The 20,407-nt window shown below is 40.0% G+C and overlaps 1 protein-coding gene across 1 annotated transcript in view; it reads left to right on the top strand.

The window, feature by feature from the left end:
- LRP5 (LDL receptor related protein 5) overlaps positions 1-20,407 on the top strand; it is a 112,611-nt gene that overhangs the window by 79,854 nt on the left and 12,350 nt on the right. Inside the window, exons 9-18 of the mRNA XM_083427134.1 lie at positions 1,948-2,237; positions 3,045-3,271; positions 4,640-4,824; positions 5,981-6,304; positions 7,855-8,057; positions 11,150-11,361; positions 11,865-12,055; positions 16,207-16,416; positions 17,731-17,856; positions 19,999-20,235. Coding sequence (XP_083283260.1) covers positions 1,948-2,237; positions 3,045-3,271; positions 4,640-4,824; positions 5,981-6,304; positions 7,855-8,057; positions 11,150-11,361; positions 11,865-12,055; positions 16,207-16,416; positions 17,731-17,856; positions 19,999-20,235 — 2,205 coding nt within the window. The remainder of the gene's footprint in view (positions 1-1,947; positions 2,238-3,044; positions 3,272-4,639; positions 4,825-5,980; positions 6,305-7,854; positions 8,058-11,149; positions 11,362-11,864; positions 12,056-16,206; positions 16,417-17,730; positions 17,857-19,998; positions 20,236-20,407) is intronic.

Genomic DNA, 20,407 nt, shown 5'->3' with positions numbered 1-20,407 from the left:
CATAGGACCATGGCAGATTGGGGGCCTGGGAAGAGAGAACTGCTGATTAATTTTTGCTCCTTATATACGGTAATTTTTTGTGGCTGATATTGGGAGTTTCGAGCATTGATAGGCTCCCTTCAACCCTACTCAACCCCACTTTTCAAACCTTATTGTCCATCCTCTCTACTAGCAAGTTATGCATAGATGATTGTGAAGGGAAGGAAGCTTCCTGCCCAGTCCATGACCAAAAAGATTGTGTGGGCTGATCTTGGGGAAGTTCAATAAATCCCCCCCCAACTTCTCCATGTTTATATTTATGATGCAAAATGAGTAATTTGTCGTGCATCATTGCAAATGAGAAACAAGTGTGCTTTTTAGAGATGCACTGGATAGGCCACAAAGCATACCCACTTGTAATACCTTCCCATTTTAGGCTTAATGGCAAAAGGCACACATCATTAGCAGCAGATTCTATTATGCTCTCTTGACCTATTTTTATGTCTAGAGAGGCTTTCAGTTTAATTATGATGTCTGAAAAGAGCGACCATTTGTTACCCTTCATGTCTGCAGATAGAAGGATCTATATTGCTCCTATGTGAAAGCCTGCCTCCTGTCTTTCCTTATTAACTGAGTTCATGTTTCACCCTATTCTTGTACTTGTGAAGCTAGCATTTCCCCCCTTACTGGAGTCACTCTGCAGCTTCTTTATTCACTTCGTTATCCCCTCCACAAAGCCTAAGCCAAGCACTTACCCAGCTTCCTGTGTTGACATTTCCTTACAGGTCAGGGGTGGGGAACTGGATTTGGCCACTGGGTTGGATCCAGAGCTGGCCCACCCTCCATTTTTGCTGGCTGTAGGAAAGACAGTTTCCAAGCCTGGCCTTGTGATAATGCAACTTAACACTCTGTCTCCAGGGTGTTCAAGGATTTTCCAGTTGACCTGGAATCTGTTGCACTTCAAAAAGTGGATCAGTTTTGGTGTATGTAACTCAGCAATAATAATAATTTTGATACTAAATATAACAGTGGGCTGCTGCGGAAGGTGTATGAGGGATCTATTTTGCCAAAGTAGTAAAAGACCTTTAGTGGTGAGGGCTACATGGAAACTGGAGCATATTTGCCATCTGTATTGGAAGCTGAAATTGGTCAAACATAGAATTGTAGAGTTGGAGGGGACCAGGAATATTTTGCCCACAACCCTGAGATTAAGAATCTCATGCTCTTCCAACTGAGCTATCCTAGGAATGATGTGGGGCATTTCACTGACCTTTCTGTACACAGTCAAATGTTTGCATCATGTCAGGGTAGCCCGGAACGTCAATTCAGAATAACATAATAAGCATTTATATTGGGGGGGGGGGAAGGTATTTTCACAGCCAGAAGTGCTACACATATATGGCTTTGGTAATCCATACATCAGCCCTGTAATGTAGGTTAGTACTGTTCCAAAGTTGTAAGTGGAGGCTTGCCTAAGGCCACCTAGTTATTTCATGGTTTCATGACTGAGGTGAACATTTCAACTAGCTCTCTAATAGGAATGAATAAACAAGTGGGGAATGATCTTTTAAGCAGCTTTCTTCAGACAGACTCCTCCTAAGAAGACAAGTTCATTGAGTTGACATAGAGTCTGTTTTGAGGTCATTTTGGGCACATGAGGCAGTTTTCAACTAACTGGGCTAGTGCAAGTATTGGCACCAGCCCAGGAGGATTTCATCCCTCTACCCCCCCCCCCCATGTCATGCCCATATCTGCTTTAGAGGGTTTGGGGACACTCCCCAAGAATAGATTTAGGGGGGCACATGGGGTAGAGGATGGGGAGAACATTCTGTTGCACAAGGAGAAACTCTTGAGCTTTCCCCCCCATCTCCATCCCTTCCCTCCCTCCCCCAATGTATATAGCCATGAGGTACATGACATTCTATCTTAGCCAAGTTTTCTTCTTCAAAGAACTGTTTTCCTTTCCAGGAACAAATCCATGTGCCGAGAACAATGGAGGCTGCAGCCACCTGTGTTTCTTCACCCCTCAGGAGTGCAGATGTGCCTGTCCCATTGGACTGGAGCTGCTGAGTGACATGAAGACCTGCATCATTCCAGAAGCCTTTCTTGTTTTCACCAGCAGAGCAGCCATTCATAGGATTTCTCTTGAAACAAACAATAACGATGTAGCCATTCCTCTTACTGGTGTCAAGGAAGCTTCTGCGCTAGACTTTGATGTGTCTGACAACAGAATCTATTGGACAGATATTAGTTTGAAGGTACTCATGGCATCCGAATATAACATCTTGTTTTGTATGCAGCTAGTTTCACTACGCGGGTAGCGCTGTGGGTAAAAGCCTCAGCGCCTAGGGCTTGCCAATCGAAAGGTTGGCGGTTCGAATCCCCGTGGCGGGGTGCGCTCCCGTTGTTCGGTCCCAGCGCCTGCCAACCTAGCAGTTCGAAAGCACCCCCGGGTGCAAGTAGATAAATAGGGACCGCTTACTAGCGGGAAGGTAAACAGCGTTTCCGTGTGCGGCTCTGGCTCGCCAGAGCAGCGATGTCACGCTGGCCACGTGACCCGGAAGTGTCTCCTGACAGCGCTGGCCCCCGGCCTCTTAAGTGAGATGGGCACACAACCCTAGAGTCTGTCAAGACTGGCCCGTACGGGCAGGGGTACCTTTACCTTTACCTAGTTTCACTACACTTCCTCCACAATAGTCTGGTAATAAATAAATTTGTCCTGTAGGTCTTACAAAATATAACACTTGGGTGAATGTAATGAAAAGCAATAAAAAAAATTAAGGACTCTAGTGTGAGCTTAATAAATCTGTTTGATTTATATGTGGAAATCAGGAAGTGTAAATAGTTTGTAAATTGTGTTACAAGAACATGCAGATGAACATAAATATTGTTCCGATAATGTCTCTAAAATAGTTGTGGGGTTGTTGTTTTTTTGCTTTGGTGCCATGAATTATTTTTTTTAATGCACATTTTTCCTTTCAGTAATAACTTGAGTAAGTGAGATATTACTTAATTTCATTTGTGTTCCTGAATGCCTGTAATATTTCAACAAAATTGTTTTGTAGACAATAAGCCGAGCTTTCATGAATGGAAGTGCAATTGAGCATGTGATCGAGTTTGGCTTGGATTATCCTGAAGGAATGGCTGTAGACTGGATGGGGAAGAACCTTTATTGGGCAGATACTGGGACCAACAGAATTGAAGTGGCACGGTTGGATGGGCTGTACCGACAAGTTCTGGTGTGGAAGGATTTGGACAACCCAAGGTCTTTAGCTCTTGATCCATCTAAAGGGTAAGAAAGCTTTATCCGCCCCGTCCCCCCCAAGCATAGTAACAGTAATAGGCAATGCTATACTATACACTTTGAGGTTAGGGGCCAAAGCTAATACACATGTCCTGTCAATTCATAATATGGCAACTATTAGGTTGTGGTTCCTGTCTGACTATTTTGAGTCTTTCAGACAAGCTGGTATTATCAAGGAGTTGGAAACTGCTCGTTGCAGATGTCCCTAAGGTTATGAAATGGTCCTAAAAACATTATTCTTAATTTTTTTCTTGGCTTGTGAAGATGTTGTTCATCTGCCTTCCAGTTAAGTGTCTCACTGATATCTTAAGTCTCATACCATGATGGCTATACTTTCCCTCCATGGTTGGAAGCAGTATGCTTCTGAAAACCAGTTGGTGGAATCTCATTGGGGAGAGTGCTGTGATGTTTAGGTCCTGCTTGTCGGCTTCTCATGGGTTTCTGGTTGGCAGCTGGGAAAACAGGATGCTGGAGTAGATGGGCCACTGGCCTGTTCCATCAGACTCTTCATAGGTTCTCATGTTCCTATTTTTTTCTTTAGGCTTAAAGACTTATTTAAAATGAAAGGGCGAATTTTCCATTCCAACAGGATGCACAAAATGGTTTTGACAGCTACACAGCCCCTGACCATCCATTGACTTCTCCCACAGCCTCCCACCTTCCTGCTCCAGAATAATTCCAGAGGGAATAATTTATGAAAAGAGTACCAATACTAAATGTAGTGTTGGTTTTCTTATGCAGACTGCTTAACAGTTCTTCATGGAAGTAAAAAGCAGGATACAAAATGTTATCATATCATAAATAAACAGAAATTTCTGAGAAATTTGCTTTTAAGTTATGAAGGAAGATCTAAAGAATCGCAAGGAAAATCAATTTGGTTGGGTTGGGTTGACTTCTGCTTATATAGCCACAAGAATGCTGGTCCTTTATGGCTCTAGACTCAAAGGTGTAAAATTTGCAAGGTGTCATCCAGTTGCTTCCAAACTCTTGAGTTAGTTCTCTAGAAATCAAAGGGCTGAATGCTCCTACACAAATGTTGGTTCTGTAAAACGTCATTGGGATTATTGTGATAACCAGTGTCTATACTGAATGCTATTTCGTATACTCAAACTGATAGGAATCTTCAAATTTTTGAAATACTCATTGAAACAGACAATACATACTCTAAGTGTTCAGCATAGTTCAGTTAATATTGTTAATCATTAGTTAATAAGCACCTAAAACCAGTTATTACAAAACTCACAATACATTGTGTTGTTTTCTTTTTAAATGCCAGGAAGTAAACAAAGGTCTAGGTACATTGTCTTGACATGGCTTAAGCAGCTAATGATTGTTTGTTCTGATTTTTAATTGCAGGTACATGTATTGGACAGAGTGGGGTGGCAAACCAAAGATTGTTCGGGCATACATGGATGGTACAAACAGCATCACTCTTGTGGATAAAGTGGGCCGTGCCAACGATCTCACTATTGATTATGAAGATCAAAGACTCTATTGGACTGACCTCGACACAAGCATGATCGAATCATCAAATATGCTTGGTAGTGTGCCTCTACTTGGAAAATATCAGATGTGATGTGCAGAAAAGTTTCTATATAAATTCGGTGGCAGAATTCTCTTAATCCAAGAATCACACAAATTCAGTCCAAGAGTTCCAGGCTTCAGCTTTAATTTTTATATGTGTCTTCATTAGTTTTAATATCAACATTTAATGAGATATTCAGTTCAACAAACTGAAGAAAACATGCTATGTATAAAAACTATTCTGATTTGCTAAACTGGGCAATGGCAATATAATTCACTTACTTGTAAACGCTCCTGTAAGCTTTATGTGAATTTATAATTTGGTGTAAAACTTAATTTGGAGGTATATATGAGCATATTTAAAATTCTTAAATATTCTTTGTATTTTAAAATATTTTTAAAAAACCCACTAAAATATTTGAAAGCATTGGCCTGTGAAATGAAAGAAAAATCATGTGCATTTCTGAAGCAACTGTAGCTTCAGTCAGTCAGATTTTATAGTTCTTAGCAGCTCTTCTTAACAGTTCTTACAATATAAATCATACAAAAACCAAGAGTGTGTTAAACAATGAAAGAAGTGGCTCCTTTTATACATTCACCGCCCATCCTCAGAATAGCATTTGCAGCAAAGTATAGGCTGTAATCGGGTGCAGGGAGAGGGGTTTGCCTGAAAATAGGCTTCTCCATTAAATGAAGCTGAGCTAGTAGATCCCAAATGGTTTTATTTATGTGTTTGTGTGTGTGTGTGTGTGTGAGAGAGAGAGAGAGAGAGAGAGAGACTTAGATCGAGACCAAAGCACTCATTGGGAACGTTCAAGAATAAATACTGTTCTTGAGTTCCAAATCTAGTTCAGTCCTTTTTTCCAAAGTGCAATATTGTTATTTTTAAAATAAACTCAACAAGCAGTGCTGCTGTGCAGGTTTTCCAGGGCTGGGGGATTGGGAATTGTAGAGCGGCCGTGATGGGCAACCTGCCTTCATGGTAATTAAAAGGTCATTGGTGATCATTTAAAATCCTTGTGCCATCCAAATTAGACATGGTACGTTTTGAAAGCAGAAAAAAAGAAAAAGTTAAAATTTATCTTCTGCAATTAATCTTTTATCATTTGGCTACCTAATTGTCTCTCTTTTTTTTTTAACATTTATTAACAACATATGTTCATGTTTCCTCAGGACAAGAGAGGGAAATAATAGCTGATGATCTACCTCATCCCTTTGGCCTAACTCAGTACAGTGACTTCATCTACTGGACAGATTGGAACCTTCACAGCATAGAAAGAGCAGACAAGACAAATGGGAGGAACCGGACGCTAATTCAGGGACGTCTGGATTTTGTGATGGATATATTGGTTTTCCACTCATCGCGGCAAGATGGCTTCAACGACTGCGTACAAAACAATGGGCACTGTGGGCAGCTGTGCCTGGCCGTACCCAATGGCTATACTTGTGGCTGTGCATCTCACTACACGTTGGATCCCAGCAGCCGGAACTGCAGTTGTATGTGTTTTACCTTTTTCTGCAGTTGTAAAAATACTTGCAACTATTGTCTCGTAGCGAGCCCTTGGTTCACAAACATGACTTCAGTGTACATGTTGGCCGTGTTCACACGTGTGTGTGTGTGTGTTTGTATCTATTTATTTGTTTCTGTACTACTATTGGGATTGTCAAAGTAATTTTTCCTCAGAACCCCGCCCCCTTTTAATTAAAAAAACACTTTTTTTGCAACACATGTAATGCTGAATGTGCGCAAGTTAAATGCGCATAAGTTGCAGGCTTACTATATAACACACATGCATATTCTATAGAAATACATAATGTAAATGCACGTGGGAGAGAAAGAGTTGGGACTTTGGGAGGGATCCACATGCTGCCAGAAGCATCTGGAGAACATCCCACCCTTAGAGGTTGTACTCTCTCTCCCTTTCTCCGTTCAAGCCCACCCCACTAAAACAGAGTCTTGGCTCAAGTGCGTGCAGGACAAAGCAAGAAAGTTGGAGTGAGGTAGAAGATCCTAAGAAAGAATTTGGAAAGGAAAAGCTAGCTAGAGGAAGAAACCACTTATATCCTGCTGTAGGGCAGGCTGGGCAGACTCATTAACTTCCTTCCAGCACCACAGAGCCTGCATGCCTGATCAGGGGTGGTTCTGCATCCTCCATCAATCATGAAGTGCTAATTCTTCCCCTTGAATTAGCGCTAGTCCCAGCAGTCTCATGATGTTGCTCCTTCCCAAGTTGAATGATGGGTGGGTGGAGCAGCACAAAAGAAATTGGTAGCTTTAATTTGCCTTTACTGCAACCCATAAGTACTTGCATGCAGCAACCAACTGGATGATTATGGCTGTTTGTGAGGGTCTGTATGCATACTCCCCCAATGTATGCTTGGTTAGGATGGCCTAGCAGTCCCCCCCACCCCCAAATTCAAAAAGATTGTGAATGGTTGTTTCAAACTTTTCTAGAGTCATATCCACTTGAAGGACTATGCATTTGTTTTGTTTTGTTTTGTTTTGTTTGTGATAGAGAGTAGGCTGGTTGGTTCTCTGGAGTTTGGAGCTGATCTATTTAAGACACTGAAACCAATTATATTGTAACATAGTTCCCTGAAACAGACTGTAAAGTCTTATGACTTAATCACAGCTGTTGTGCATTTCAGAGGTTTCCAAAAACATAACTTTGAGATCTGCAATAACTTCAGCTTTACCTTTTGGAGGAAATGCACTATAGTGTGAAATAAAAAGTTTTGGGATTTCTTTTCTCTCTGTGAGCAGTGGGATAATAGTTAAGTTTCTAAAATAATTGTATTGTTGAATCATTTGCTCTTCTGCTATACTGATTGATAGTTATGTTCCAGTTGAAAATAGAATTCTAAATTACTCTTTAACAGTCTTAAACTGCTAACTGTGCAAAAACAATAGTAAAACTTCCAAGCTGGAACATTGCTTCTTTCTATTTTTTGATATTTTCACAAATGCAGTTCTTGAGCCTTCCTGTTTTCTCCACGATCCTTGTATTCATAGATGATGATGTTAAATGTTCTCTTTGTTCTTTTAGCACCTAGCAGCTTCTTACTGTTTAGTCAGAAGACTGCAATAAGTCGGATGATACCAGATGACCAGCAAAGCCCAGACATCATCCTTCCTATCCATGGTCTAAGAAATGTCAAGGCTATTGATTATGATCCATTGGATAAATTTATCTATTGGGTAGACGGGCGCCAGAATATTATTAAAAGAGCCAAAGATGATGGCACTCAGGTAAGTTAAAAATAATAATAATAACAGTATATATCTATCTGTTGGTGTATATTTTCATAGAAATGTGTTGCAGGTGAGACTTGTAATATGATCTAGAGAATCCCCACCTTCTAAGAATAGGGCTCCTGTTTGGGGCTCAAAGCATTCTGGGAAAGGAATCTTGTAGTGTTTCTGAGGCCTTGGAGTGGAGAGCCTTCACAGCACACAATGCCCTCCCAGCATTCCTTCTCCTGCTGCAGTAGAGATCTGCCAACCCCAAATCAGAGCGTTTCATAGTGAGGCAACACATAGTTATTGAAAAGTGAGGAGGAAAGCTGCCTTTTCTTTCCAATACATTCCTTTAATAATTCTAAGAAGTGGGAAGAACCACCCGGTCCTAGTACCCCTCCCCCGATACTTAGTTTATGATGTCAGGAGCTTGAGCAGGCCAGTTCCCACCCTCCCCCTGTTCTCCATTTTACTTGTGGTGTTGGTGGTTGTTCTTCAGCTGACACCCTGACATTCTGTGGTCTGCTTTACACATCACACTTAGCCAAAAACAAGCCTCGGTTTCAGCTTGTGGTTAGACTGGTGAGAGCTTAAGTGCGAGCCCAGGTTCGGATGGCTTAGCTTGGGTGCTGCAGCATTAGGGACCACAGAAGAGCAAAGCGGCTGTAAGCTTCTCTCCAGTAGTCCACATGCTTTCGTGGTCCTGCTAAGCCATAGTTTGGCTTAGGATGACATGCAAGCCAGGCCTGTGTCTCATCTGCTATCAGCTTTAGACTTCATTGGTAGTCTCACAAAGCCTCTCTGATTTTCCAGTTCTTTAGACCCTTTCTCCCTCTCTTCTGCTTAGCTGCCGCCAAATGTCTGGAAGTCTAGAGGACCTTGTAAGGTAGTGATGGCCAAACTTGGCCCTCCAGCTGTTTGGGGACTACAACTCCCATCACCCCTTTCTAACAGGACCAGTGGTCAGGGATGATGGGAATTATAGTCCCAAAACAGCTGGAGGGCCAAATCTGGCCATCACTGCTGTAAGGCCTTTTTAAAAATGTCATTTACTCCCCTTGAGAGTCCCTCAAGCATGTTGAAATAGCTGCCATATGTTTTTGGTGGCTCTGTTTCAATTCCAAACTGACAAGCACACAATATTACGTTTTGAGTTATATGCATATCATTTAGAACTTTTATCATTCATAAATGTCAATCTTGGGCGTGATTCAGACTTGCTGACAAATCATGGGTTATTATTTTGACTACAGACATGAGCCCCATTCCGCTTTCAACCACCCACCTCTTGCTTTACATGTTACAGGAGATGAGAAGTTTGCAATAAGATTCAGTTTTCCATTTTGTCTAAATACAGGAAACCATGGTTTGTATAACCAGGACAGTTTTCTGTATTTGATGAAATGCAAACTATGAATAAAAGCTTCTTCTGCCCAAAGGATACAGGGGGGAAGTTGAAGGGCAATGCTTGTTCGTCCTTGTTCTCCAAACACCTTTAGACTGTCTGCCTGTGCCTCTCTTCTGTGTTAGCTACTGTCTCACAAACAAGGGTTTGTACCACCAACAACTATATTGAAATCCTGTGTGAAGCAAGTGGGGTGGGGGAAAGATTTTGTAGTGCTTTTTAAAACAAACAAACAAAGAAACCCTTCCACACTATTTCTAAATAGACTTAACAAGTGGAAGGAATGAAGATGGTACAGAATCCAGCTGTTGCCTTAGACCTTAGGATGCACAAGAAAGCTATGAGGCTTCTGTCTCTCTTTCTGCCCCAGTCTTCCTTGTATTGTGCACCAGCTCCACGCTGCCTAGGAGCTTCTGTGAGGCTTCAAATCTTTTGAAAGGCAGGACCCTCGTTAGCCTTAACTATAATTTAATATTGGTGCTAATATAATGCAATAAGCATGGTTATGGTAGACAGCGGGAGTTTTTTTCTGGGGAAGCAGGAGGAGAACATACATTTCTATGTTGTGGTCTCAGTGTTATAACTGCAATTTTTATAACCCCCTCAGTAAGGCACACCTTACACCCTCCACAGCTTACAGTGGGCAGAGTAATGTTGTCCCATGCTGCCTCCTCTTAAGTGGTAGATGACCTGTATTTCCAGTGTGTTTTACTCAAAGACCCCAGAAGATGTTGCAAAGAATTCCTATAAGCAGGTTGAGTTTAAAAAAAAAGGGGGGGGGGGAGTACCATGTAGGCTGATGTGATGAATTTTCCATAGCACTTTCTTTCCAGATAATGAATTATTGTTTGTAGTAAGGAGGGGCCTTATAGTGTCAGATCTGCTCTTTGAGGGATGCCTGCCAGGCGTTAATTGCTGGATGGCTTCCTATTAGTGGCCCTTCCTAGGTGCAAATTACATTGGAAGCTGCTTATTATGACAGATTGTTGTACAGCATAGGCAAGAGTTTCAGTGTTTGAAGAAGTACCTCCTAGGGACATATGGGTATTAAAAAAGTGTACTTTTAATTGTTTGGCGATTTTTGCTACTTCATACTCCAATTAATTCTGTTAATTAGCATTTTATGAACCTTAATGTTCATAATTGGACATTAAACTTCCATGTTTGTGGTTTTTTTATTTTATTATATAATTGCAAGATTGTTTGCTTACACCAAAACTGTTTGGGTAATATTTGAGCCATGCTTGGACAACATAAATTAAACAAATCACATTGTTTATCATTAAGGAACAGATTGCAATTTAGTTCTAATACACAAATTGTATATTTCTGTATTGCTGCCTCGTCCATTACCTGCTTCTGTTGTTCATGAAAGTTTGCTATGGTTAATTGATTAGGCATCAGATTTTTTAGAGGATTTTGATAAGAGGATTTTACTTTGATGGGTACTCTCTTCAGAAGAGATATCCACTCATTTCTCTCATAGCTGGGAATGCCTCATCTATAAGAGGCTGCCTACTATAATGTATGGGTGAAGGGGGGAAAGAGCTATTATTTTTCCTTAAGCAACTTAGATTTCCTTTATTGTATGAGTGCCCTTTTCATTAGACTGGCCTTACAGTATGCATTCCTTAACTTTGTTATAACTTTCTTTCTCCCCATTTTATTCCTATTTTATGTCGTCATCATCATCTTGCAGCCTTTCACAGTCATGAGTACTCCCAACCAAAGCCAAAATCCAGAAAAGCAGCCACATGACCTGAGTATTGATATTTTCAGCCATACTTTGTACTGGACCTGTGAAGCCACAAATACGGTCAACGTCTACAGACTTAATGGGGAGCAGATTGGAGTTGTGCTACGGGGAGACCATGACAAGCCAAGGGCCATAGTAGTAAATGCTGAGCGAGGGTGAGAATCCTTTTGTTTTGTAAGAATTAATAGATTGTCCAGATGATACGGCACTTTCTTAAGTTTCATACATTCTGAAATATATCCTGCTTCTTCTTTTTTTAACTTTGGGAAACAGCTTGCATAGGGCTGCATCAACAGGCCATACTAACAAGGATGAAACGTCTTTAACTTATGTAGAAGCCTTCAGACCATTTGCTGCGGGTTATTCAAACTTAGCCCCTGAAACATTGTGTGTGGGAATCTCAGGAATATTCTAATTTAGTTTCATGTTTGTTTTAATTTGCATACAAATTAATGTTAATAGGATTTCCTCTTTCTGTTCTTCTCCCCCAAAGTTACCGACCAATCAGTCTTGGAAATTGAGCAGTAACGTCCTATTTCAGATGTAGACTTCTTAAATCTTCATGTCAGGGTCCATAGCGAGAATACCATGATATACTGTATCTTCCATTTAAGAAACTGTGCTAACTCTCTATGGCTGTTTTCCTACTTGTTGTCAGATATATGTATTTCACCAATATGCAAGAACGAGCCCCGAAGATTGAGCGCGCAGCCTTGGATGGAACAGAACGAGAGGTGCTCTTCACTACTGGCTTGCTTCGGCCTGTTGCCCTGGTGGTTGACAACAAGCTAGGGAAGCTTTTTTGGGTAGATGCAGATCTCAAACGAATTGAAAGCTGTGATTTATCAGGTGTGTTTTGTTCCATATAAATTATGTATAGTTTAAAGAATTTAGATCTCTTCCTTTTCGTCGCAGGGTTTTTTATTTCCCTTCCTCTTGTAAGCTTTCTGGTGAGCAGCAGAAATCATAAATAGCAGTGTTTTTTGTCTAGGGTACTGATTTATCGTAACATAATTCTTAGATGGTAATACAGATTCCTGTAATGGAAGCTTTCTGTTAATAGGTATGAAGTCTAATTTTCCCACCCTCATTCTTCCCCCTTGTTTGTCATCGTTTGCTGGGGTGGAATATCATCATGAAGCAGTTGTCCTTTCTGTCACTTGCACTTTTATTTCAAAATAAATTTCCATGATAAAAAAACCTAAATCAGACTTTAAATGAATGCGGGCAAGAGAGTTTCCAGTAACAGTCTGGGACACGTCTACTCACAAAACGAAAGCTTCATATATATATATATATAGTATAATACAAAGATGAAGTGGGTGTTGTATTGGGCAGAGATTAGTAAGAAATATGTGGCACTTTTAACTGATACAGATATTGGCAAAGATTCAGCCATGAACTTGATATTGCTTGGATGTCAACTGTGACAATTTTTGGCAGCTTGACGTTCCTATTCTGCCTTATGTGTTCATCTGCAGAATTTCATTTTTCAGAGACTGAAGTATTAGGCTTGATCAAGCAACATGTGCCTCACTTACAATGATACTTCTGGTATAAAATCATTCCTCCGCCCTGTTACTTTAATGAAAAGAAAAAAGGGTATCTGGATAAAAGAGAATGCAATGTTTATTAAATAGGCAGTATGAGTCACATAAATGATTGTTTGATTTGGACATGATCACTTTTAATGCAACCCATAGTGCTTCTCTCCTATTTGTGCATAAATAAACACACTTGGTGCAAAGGACATGTTCCATATTGTCAGCACGGAATAAAATATTTTAGATTGGTTGCCAAGGGCAAATATGCACCTGGCAAGTTACCTTAAATTTTAATAATATATTGGATCCTAAGTTGTTGACTTAAGTTCACAGAAGGAAAGTTCCCTGTTTCTCCTTGCCCTCTGGAGCCAGCTGTGCCCTCTCAAAAGCCCCCTGAGCAGTTGGGGGAGTGGGAATAAGGGGACTACTAACAGGAGGAGTGGATGGGAAACTTTTCCTCCATGTTCTTGTGTAAGTTAACTTGGTTCCTGAGGTAATCCAATATATAGTAGTAGACTGCTCTGAAGATCATCTTCTCTATGCCAGTGTAGATGGATGAACCTCTTAAAAAATTATTTAATCCTACTATAGTGAAATTCAAAGAACAGCAGCTAAATCTACTATTATTTAACCTTTAGGCAAAGTTGACAGTTCATCTAGTTTTATCTACAGACATGTCTCTGTATCCCCTCCCTTGAAAAACATTCTGCTTCTCAGAACCCAGAGGTAGCTTTAGGCCGGATGTAATAGCTATAATGATGTTTTACAAATAAGTCTATTGGTAATAAAATAGCTCAAAGTCTGTGAAATATCTCAATGTACACGGTGTGTGTGTGTGGAGGGAGAGAGCTACACACAGACACTCCTTTTTTTCTTTCAATCAGGTTGAATTTATTAACTGTTATAAATCTGAGTAGTTAATTACTGTGTACATTAAATACTTGTAATATAATTTGTTTTGGCTTACTGGGGAAAAGAACTGATTGCTTGTTCAAATATAGCCAAATTTATCAGCCAGAATCCAAAGCACCCCGTAAGCGTCTACTGTCCCAATTCATCTTGCTTTTTGCTAGTATGGTTAGCTGCTGCTCTCTTTCCATGTGGGGAGGGCTGTCAGACACCCAGGATCTACTTCTCTGACCAGTAAAAGCCATGTATTGGAATTTGCTGCTGGATTATGTCAAGTTCTGCTCATAATCTGGCAGGTTCCACTCCAACCCACCCCATTGCACCATGATTCAGTCTCTTGAGCTGGCATATTAAATTCTGGCCTTGGCCACAAAGCCATAAAGATCCTTGCTGATCACGCAGCCCATGCCAAGTGATCCGTATTATGTATGAAATATATGTAAGGAATATGGGCACAAGCTCACTGAATAGCGGACCCCCTTGCCACATGGCAAACTGCTTTTGAAACTGTTGAAATTTTCAAAAAAAAGATTGTGATCTGGCATGGGATAGGTCTGGTCTGCTTTTCTTTCTTTCTTTTAAGAAAACTAGTCACTGAGTGTACGTTAGGGAACTCTTTGGATCCCAGTCATTGGGTTTGAATGTCTGTATCCAACTCCTATAAGTACTAGATTTTCAGAGAAGTGATGCTTGGAAGTGCCTGAGAAACCACAAGGACTTGCTTGTGGGGCTTGTTGGTTCATCATTCTTGCAGAGAAACTTGCCAAACAAATACAGCCTTTAAATGGATAACATGAAGATAATATTTTTATTGAGATTTGTTATGCATTTATTGTATATGTCAATAAGAATAAGTATCGTTTACAGCCATCAACCTCATATGATAAACTTTGGCAAATTGTTCTTGAAGAACTTGTGCATTTTTATTTTTATTGGTAGCACTGTGTGTGTTACTTTTGTTTTGGGGTAATTGTTATTTATTTACTAGTAATGTGTTGTTTTTTTTAAAAAAATCTTACCCCTCAGATGTTTTCCTTTATTTAGTATAATTTGTATGCCACAAAGTACTCCTTTGCAGGGGGCTGGGAGAGTAAAACAAGAGTCTTTGTACAGTGTAGTCTTCTGAATCAATTTAATACCAGCTGCAGTAAGAAGAAATGTTGCGTTTGCATGCATGGCTGAACTCTAGCAATTTTATTCAGTAAATTAGCAGAATTGTTTGCTCATTAGCATGTTGCAGTCTGCACCTACAATATTTTATTCTGTGACCATTATAAAAAAGTCAGTAGAAAAAAGATTTTACACCCTTAAGTTCTCACAAAGGTATTAGAGGTTATCGAATTAGAAATATTGGCACCAGGTACCCATAAATAATGTTTGGGGAGAAAAGATTATGCACACGCTCAAAAATGGCTGGAATGTGGCTTTTCTGACATAATAGAAAAAATGCAGGTTGTTTCTTCTTAATAGTTGTGCATAAATTACAAATGCTGCTTTTTTTTTTTACAGTGGCATGTTTTTAAAACAGTTAAATAGGGTGCATTTATATTCTCTTGGACAGAGTCCAATCCTTTTGGAGACCAAAATTTAAATAAAGCGAATTGAGAGCCTATTATAATTAAGTGACTGTGTATAAATAATGCTAGGTATGCAGGATGCCTGTATAGATTTCATAATATATATTCAATAACCTGCTTAAATGACTTTAAGCTGCATTACTCAAATCCACGTGAGGCTGTGTTGCTCATCTGAATTCATGGAACTATAGCACACTTAGAGGCCATACTTCCACAAAGCACCCAGCACTTCCATAGCTGATACTGCTGATCATCTGTTTGGCAGGGGGGGAAAAACCCCATACTGGTATTTCTGTGGATCAGGGTGTATTGTCACAATTAAACATCTACTGGGGGGGGGGGTATTCATTTGAGGTAAGCAAGAATGTAGCCAATTTGTCAATTAACTCCCACTTACAGCACCAGCTCTTACCTATGATTTACAGTTTTCCCCATAGCCGTACATTCTGGCATATAATTGTGGCACCAGATATATGGGGTTAGTGTGTAAAAGTATGAAGCTTTAAAAAGCTATGGTTACATGGGAAGAAACATGTTTACATTGGCATGTACATTCAGATTGGTAAGAAATGAAATTGGCTGCTTGCTGTGTGCGTGCGTGCACATTCAAACATATTTGGAAAACTAGAAAAATAATTACTCTTTTATGTATAGTCTGCCCAAGTGACATTGCTTTCAAATATGATCCAAAAAGTTTTTTGACACAGGACATAATGGGGCACTATTTTTTGCATTGAATGGTACTGGTTGGCCATTTTCTCCTCATTAGTCCTTTTGGTAGGCCAGTGTGTCTGTTTCTGCATCCATTTTATCCAGATTGTTCTTGAACTTCATCACGTCCAATAATGGAGATGCTGAAAAATTGTTAAGCAAACATTAAGCAGTTACTGAAATTTTTTGAACTAATTTTATTACCTTTTTTTTTTTAAAAAAAAAGCATGTCATCACAAAAGTAGTATTTTACTTTCAGGAGCAAACCGTGTGACACTACAAGATGCCAACATTCTTCAGCCAATGGGACTGACAGTATTGGGAAATCATCTCTACTGGATTGACCGCCAGCAGCAGATGATAGAAAGAGCTGAGAAAACGAATGGGTACAAGAGGACAAGAATACAAGGTCGAATAGTTCATCTAACTGGCATTCATGCAGTTGAAGACGTCGACATGGAGGAATTTTGTAAGTTTATTACAGAGCTAGATATTTCAGATTTCTGCAGTGATACATTCTCCTTGATGCTTTAGACTTTTAAGCACAATATACATGGGCATTTTCCTTCTCAGCTCGCTGACCAAGGCCATGAGGTCACTACTAATAGGATAGAACTTAAGCAAGTATTGTTGCTGTGTTCTAGTGTGTGATATTTTGATTATTTTAAGATGTACCTAGGGAATATAGAAGTTACTGTTAGAAAAATATGACCTATTTCTACCCTGAAGAAAATAGTTGGATACAGGTTAGTTTATCTACAATTAGTTGCAGATAAATCCTTTTTTTTGGGGGGGGGGGAGAGAGAAAGCACTAAGTATAAAGGTCCAGATTTTCACTCCCTGGATCACAAGAGCTTTCTTGGTATCTCATAAGGCTTACCAGTGTCTTAGATGCTCTGCACGTGACAATAGCTGGCAGTTAAATCAACTTGTCCTGCATAAGAATTAATTGACCATATTTTTCCTGCCTTATTTCACACCATCATTATGTGGCAGTGTCAAATACCTTTTGTAAATCTGAAAACAAATAAAAGGCTTGATTCCTTGTTAAGTGGCAAATTTACATTGCAAATGCATGTGATATATTTTAATGGCAAGCCTTGTGTATTCACTCACACTTGAAAAGAATATTGCCCTTGAGCACTGAGAAGCACAGGTCTGTCCTTAAAAGCAAAATCTGTTACAGCAAACACTTTTAAGGGGTAAAACTTGTTTTTTAGTGGTCAGTGATTTATGCAAGGGCATCACAAGTTCACATGTTAAACGTTGACTACCAAAAGCAATATAAGCATGGTGAACTACAGAATTTTCCACTTAGCTGCACCAGAGAGAAAGAGGTGGCATTACTACTATGACTACTACTACCAAAGAACAAAAAAACCCCTTAAAACATAGATGTCATTGTTCAGTCCCTTAACACATAAATGCTATTGCTTGAAAATGGCACTAAACCTTGTGGTGATGTTTAGTTTCCCCCCTGATCTTGTCCTCCCCACACACAGAAACAAAAATAACATTTCAGGAGTATATTCTTTTTTGTAAACCCTTTTGAGGGTTCCGCTCAGATAACTTAAAAAAGTTGTATATACATTTCAATTGATAAATAAAATTCTGATTGTGTAATTTGATGATATTTGGACTTCAAACATCCTATGTACTACTAGTAGTACCTAGTAGTAGCAGCAGCAGTTTTACTTATTATCCACCCTTCCTCCTTGCCATAGTTGACATTTAACAGCAGTAGCATAACTATTCTTTTTTCTTCTTTTTTTAATTTATAAAGCTGCACACCCCTGTTCCCGGGACAACGGTGGATGTTCACACATCTGCATAGCGAAAGGAGATGGAACGCCAAGGTGCTCCTGCCCAGTTCACTTGGTCCTTCTACAGAACCTCTTAACATGTGGAGGTAGGTGACCTAAGTGGAAGTTTTCTGTATGTGCTTTCCGCAGAACTTAAGAAGTTCTTTAGATTTCAGTAGGCAAGCACATTTAGATGTCTTTGTTCTACAGGCTTTGTTTTTGGAATTCCTATAAAGCTCATGCACACAATTCCCCTGGTGTTTGCCCCCAAATCTGACTGATACAGATTAAAAAGAAACTCAAGTCATGTTTTCGCATGATTATTGCAAATATTAGACTGTGTTTTTTTGCTATCTCCAAGGATGTGGATAGGCTGCTTGGACAAAAAGTGGATACTTTTCACCCACTCTCCTGTCTTGCTTGGACTGCATGCAACCCTAGACAACATTTGATGCCCCCTTCTTGCACTGCCAGCTTAGGGTGGGAGGCGTGAGGGCTCTGACAGGGTCCTAGAGTCTTCCCACCTCCTTCCCAAAACCTAATTAGCACTCTTCCCTGCCCCGCCCCTTGCGGAAGGAGGTGGGAAGGCTCTAAGACCCTGTCAGAACCTTGCACCTTCTTCCCAAAACCTGGCGCCTCAACGTAGCTGGTTTTGAAAAGGCAAGCGCCCCAAATTCTTGCGGCCCACGTGGCATGAAAAGTTGGACTGCCCTGATATAGGGCATAGATAGCATACAGGACTGTGTTAAGTGCTGGTGCTTGTGGTATCAACAAAAAATGGATGCTGTGCCTGGCACTTGCAGAAGCACTTTCCACTGTTTTAAAGTCATTGTGTACAAACCTCTGTGCTTAGTCTTCTGAGTTCCTCAGTAAACTTATAGCCTGTTTCTTGGGGAACAAAAGGACTCTCTTGCTTCAGGAATAAACAGGAGCATTCTCTCAGGAGCTGATGCTGGCTCTGGCTGTTCGTAGTTGTCTGGTAAGCCTAAATTTCATATGAAATTAGGCCACTATTTAGGAGTTCTGCTTTCAGAGTTTCGAAAAGAGGACTTGGGTTTCTGAGTCTTTTCCTGGAAGCTTAACAGTTGTTGTTACTCCTTGGCAGGCAAAGGAGAGGGGGTGGGGAATAGCATAATCATTGTGTGGTAGTTAGATGCAAAACATCATTAAAAGGAACTGATGCCATGTTACTCAACAGCAGCGTATTTTGAGCTCCAACATTTTCTCGGTTCGAGTTTAAGTACTTTGTTTGTGACACTGTTTCTGTCACCCCTGCCTATAGCCTACTTTTCTTTTGCAGCAGATATATATATATATATATTTACTTATTTGTGGTTGTGTTTTCTGGAGAAATGAGCATCTCATCTCTTAAGGAAAGAATCTTCTCCAGCATTTCAGCTTACTACTTCTCTTCTTAAGTTTACTTTGGAATGCTTGTTTCTCTTAAATGGCATATTTGCTAGGACTATGAGCTCCCCAGGGAGAGTAATTTCCCTTATAAACAATTTCTGTCTCATGACCACAACATGGTCTGTGGTACCGGAGTTTTTGTATCTATTCTGCAAATGAAGAAAGAGAGTCTATTTTGCCCATGTTTCTCAACTTCCAAGAGGTTTCCAGAGCCTTTGCCATGTTGCATTTTGCTTTGATTGCAATAAATCCATGTCTTCACCTATTCTTTCCTAATCGTTTTACTCTGATCTTGTTCTATGTCCTGGATGCAGCAATTTTAAGCACAGAGCCAGCCTCATCTTGCAATAATAGCTTGATATTATCTACTGCCTTTTTTCAAAGATTTTTTTCCCTTCTTCATATTTTTGATCTGCTTTCATTTGCATTATAACACTGTGAAGGGCAAACATCTCCACTAGAACAAGCATGGAAAATGAGGGCGAAGAACCAATCTACATTTGCATTGGCTACAAATGTTTGTGGTCTTGTGAGTGGCAAATCTTAGTTGCTGTTTTATTTCCTGAGGCTTCCTAATTCATGAGTCCCTACATTAACTACATTCTTAGAATTCAAACACGGTGCTTATACTAATAATAATTTAATTTTTAAGCACTGAATTTGATTGAATTTTCTCCCCCTTCCATATAAGAGCCTTGATGCTGTTTCAGAATCTAATACAAGATTGTGTGTGTGTGGTTAAATGCTTTAAATTGCTTCAAAGTGTTTTAAATTGGTTTAATCTCTTGGAAGACTTGAAAATAATTTGATGATGTATTGTTTTTAATTCCCTTCCCCAGAGCCTCCCACATGTTCTCCAGACCAGTTTACCTGTGCAACTGGGGAGATAGACTGCATCCCTATGGCATGGCGATGTGATGGATTTCCTGAATGTGATGATCAGAGTGATGAAGACAGCTGCCCAATTTGTTCAGCATCCCAGTTCCAGTGTGAGAAAGGGCAGTGCATTGATGCACGTCTGAGATGTAATGGAGAAATTGATTGCCAAGATAAATCTGATGAAGCTGATTGTGAAAGTAAGACCTGTTACCTTAATCTTTTAGCTAGTTGACTAAAGGCACTTCTGGGCATTTCTGGGAACAACAGTGATAGCAGGCAAACAGGAAGTTGAAGTAATTCTTTGAAGCCATACTTGGCTGTTATAGGAGTTTAGAGCATCCATCAGTGTTTTGTCAGTGGCAGCTTTGC

The sequence above is a fragment of the Podarcis tiliguerta genome (assembly GCF_965153285.1).
Source record: "Podarcis tiliguerta genome assembly, chromosome: 1".
In the NCBI taxonomy this organism is placed as follows: Eukaryota; Metazoa; Chordata; class Lepidosauria; order Squamata; family Lacertidae; genus Podarcis; species Podarcis tiliguerta.
This window is presented reverse-complemented; position numbering and strand designations above follow the sequence as displayed.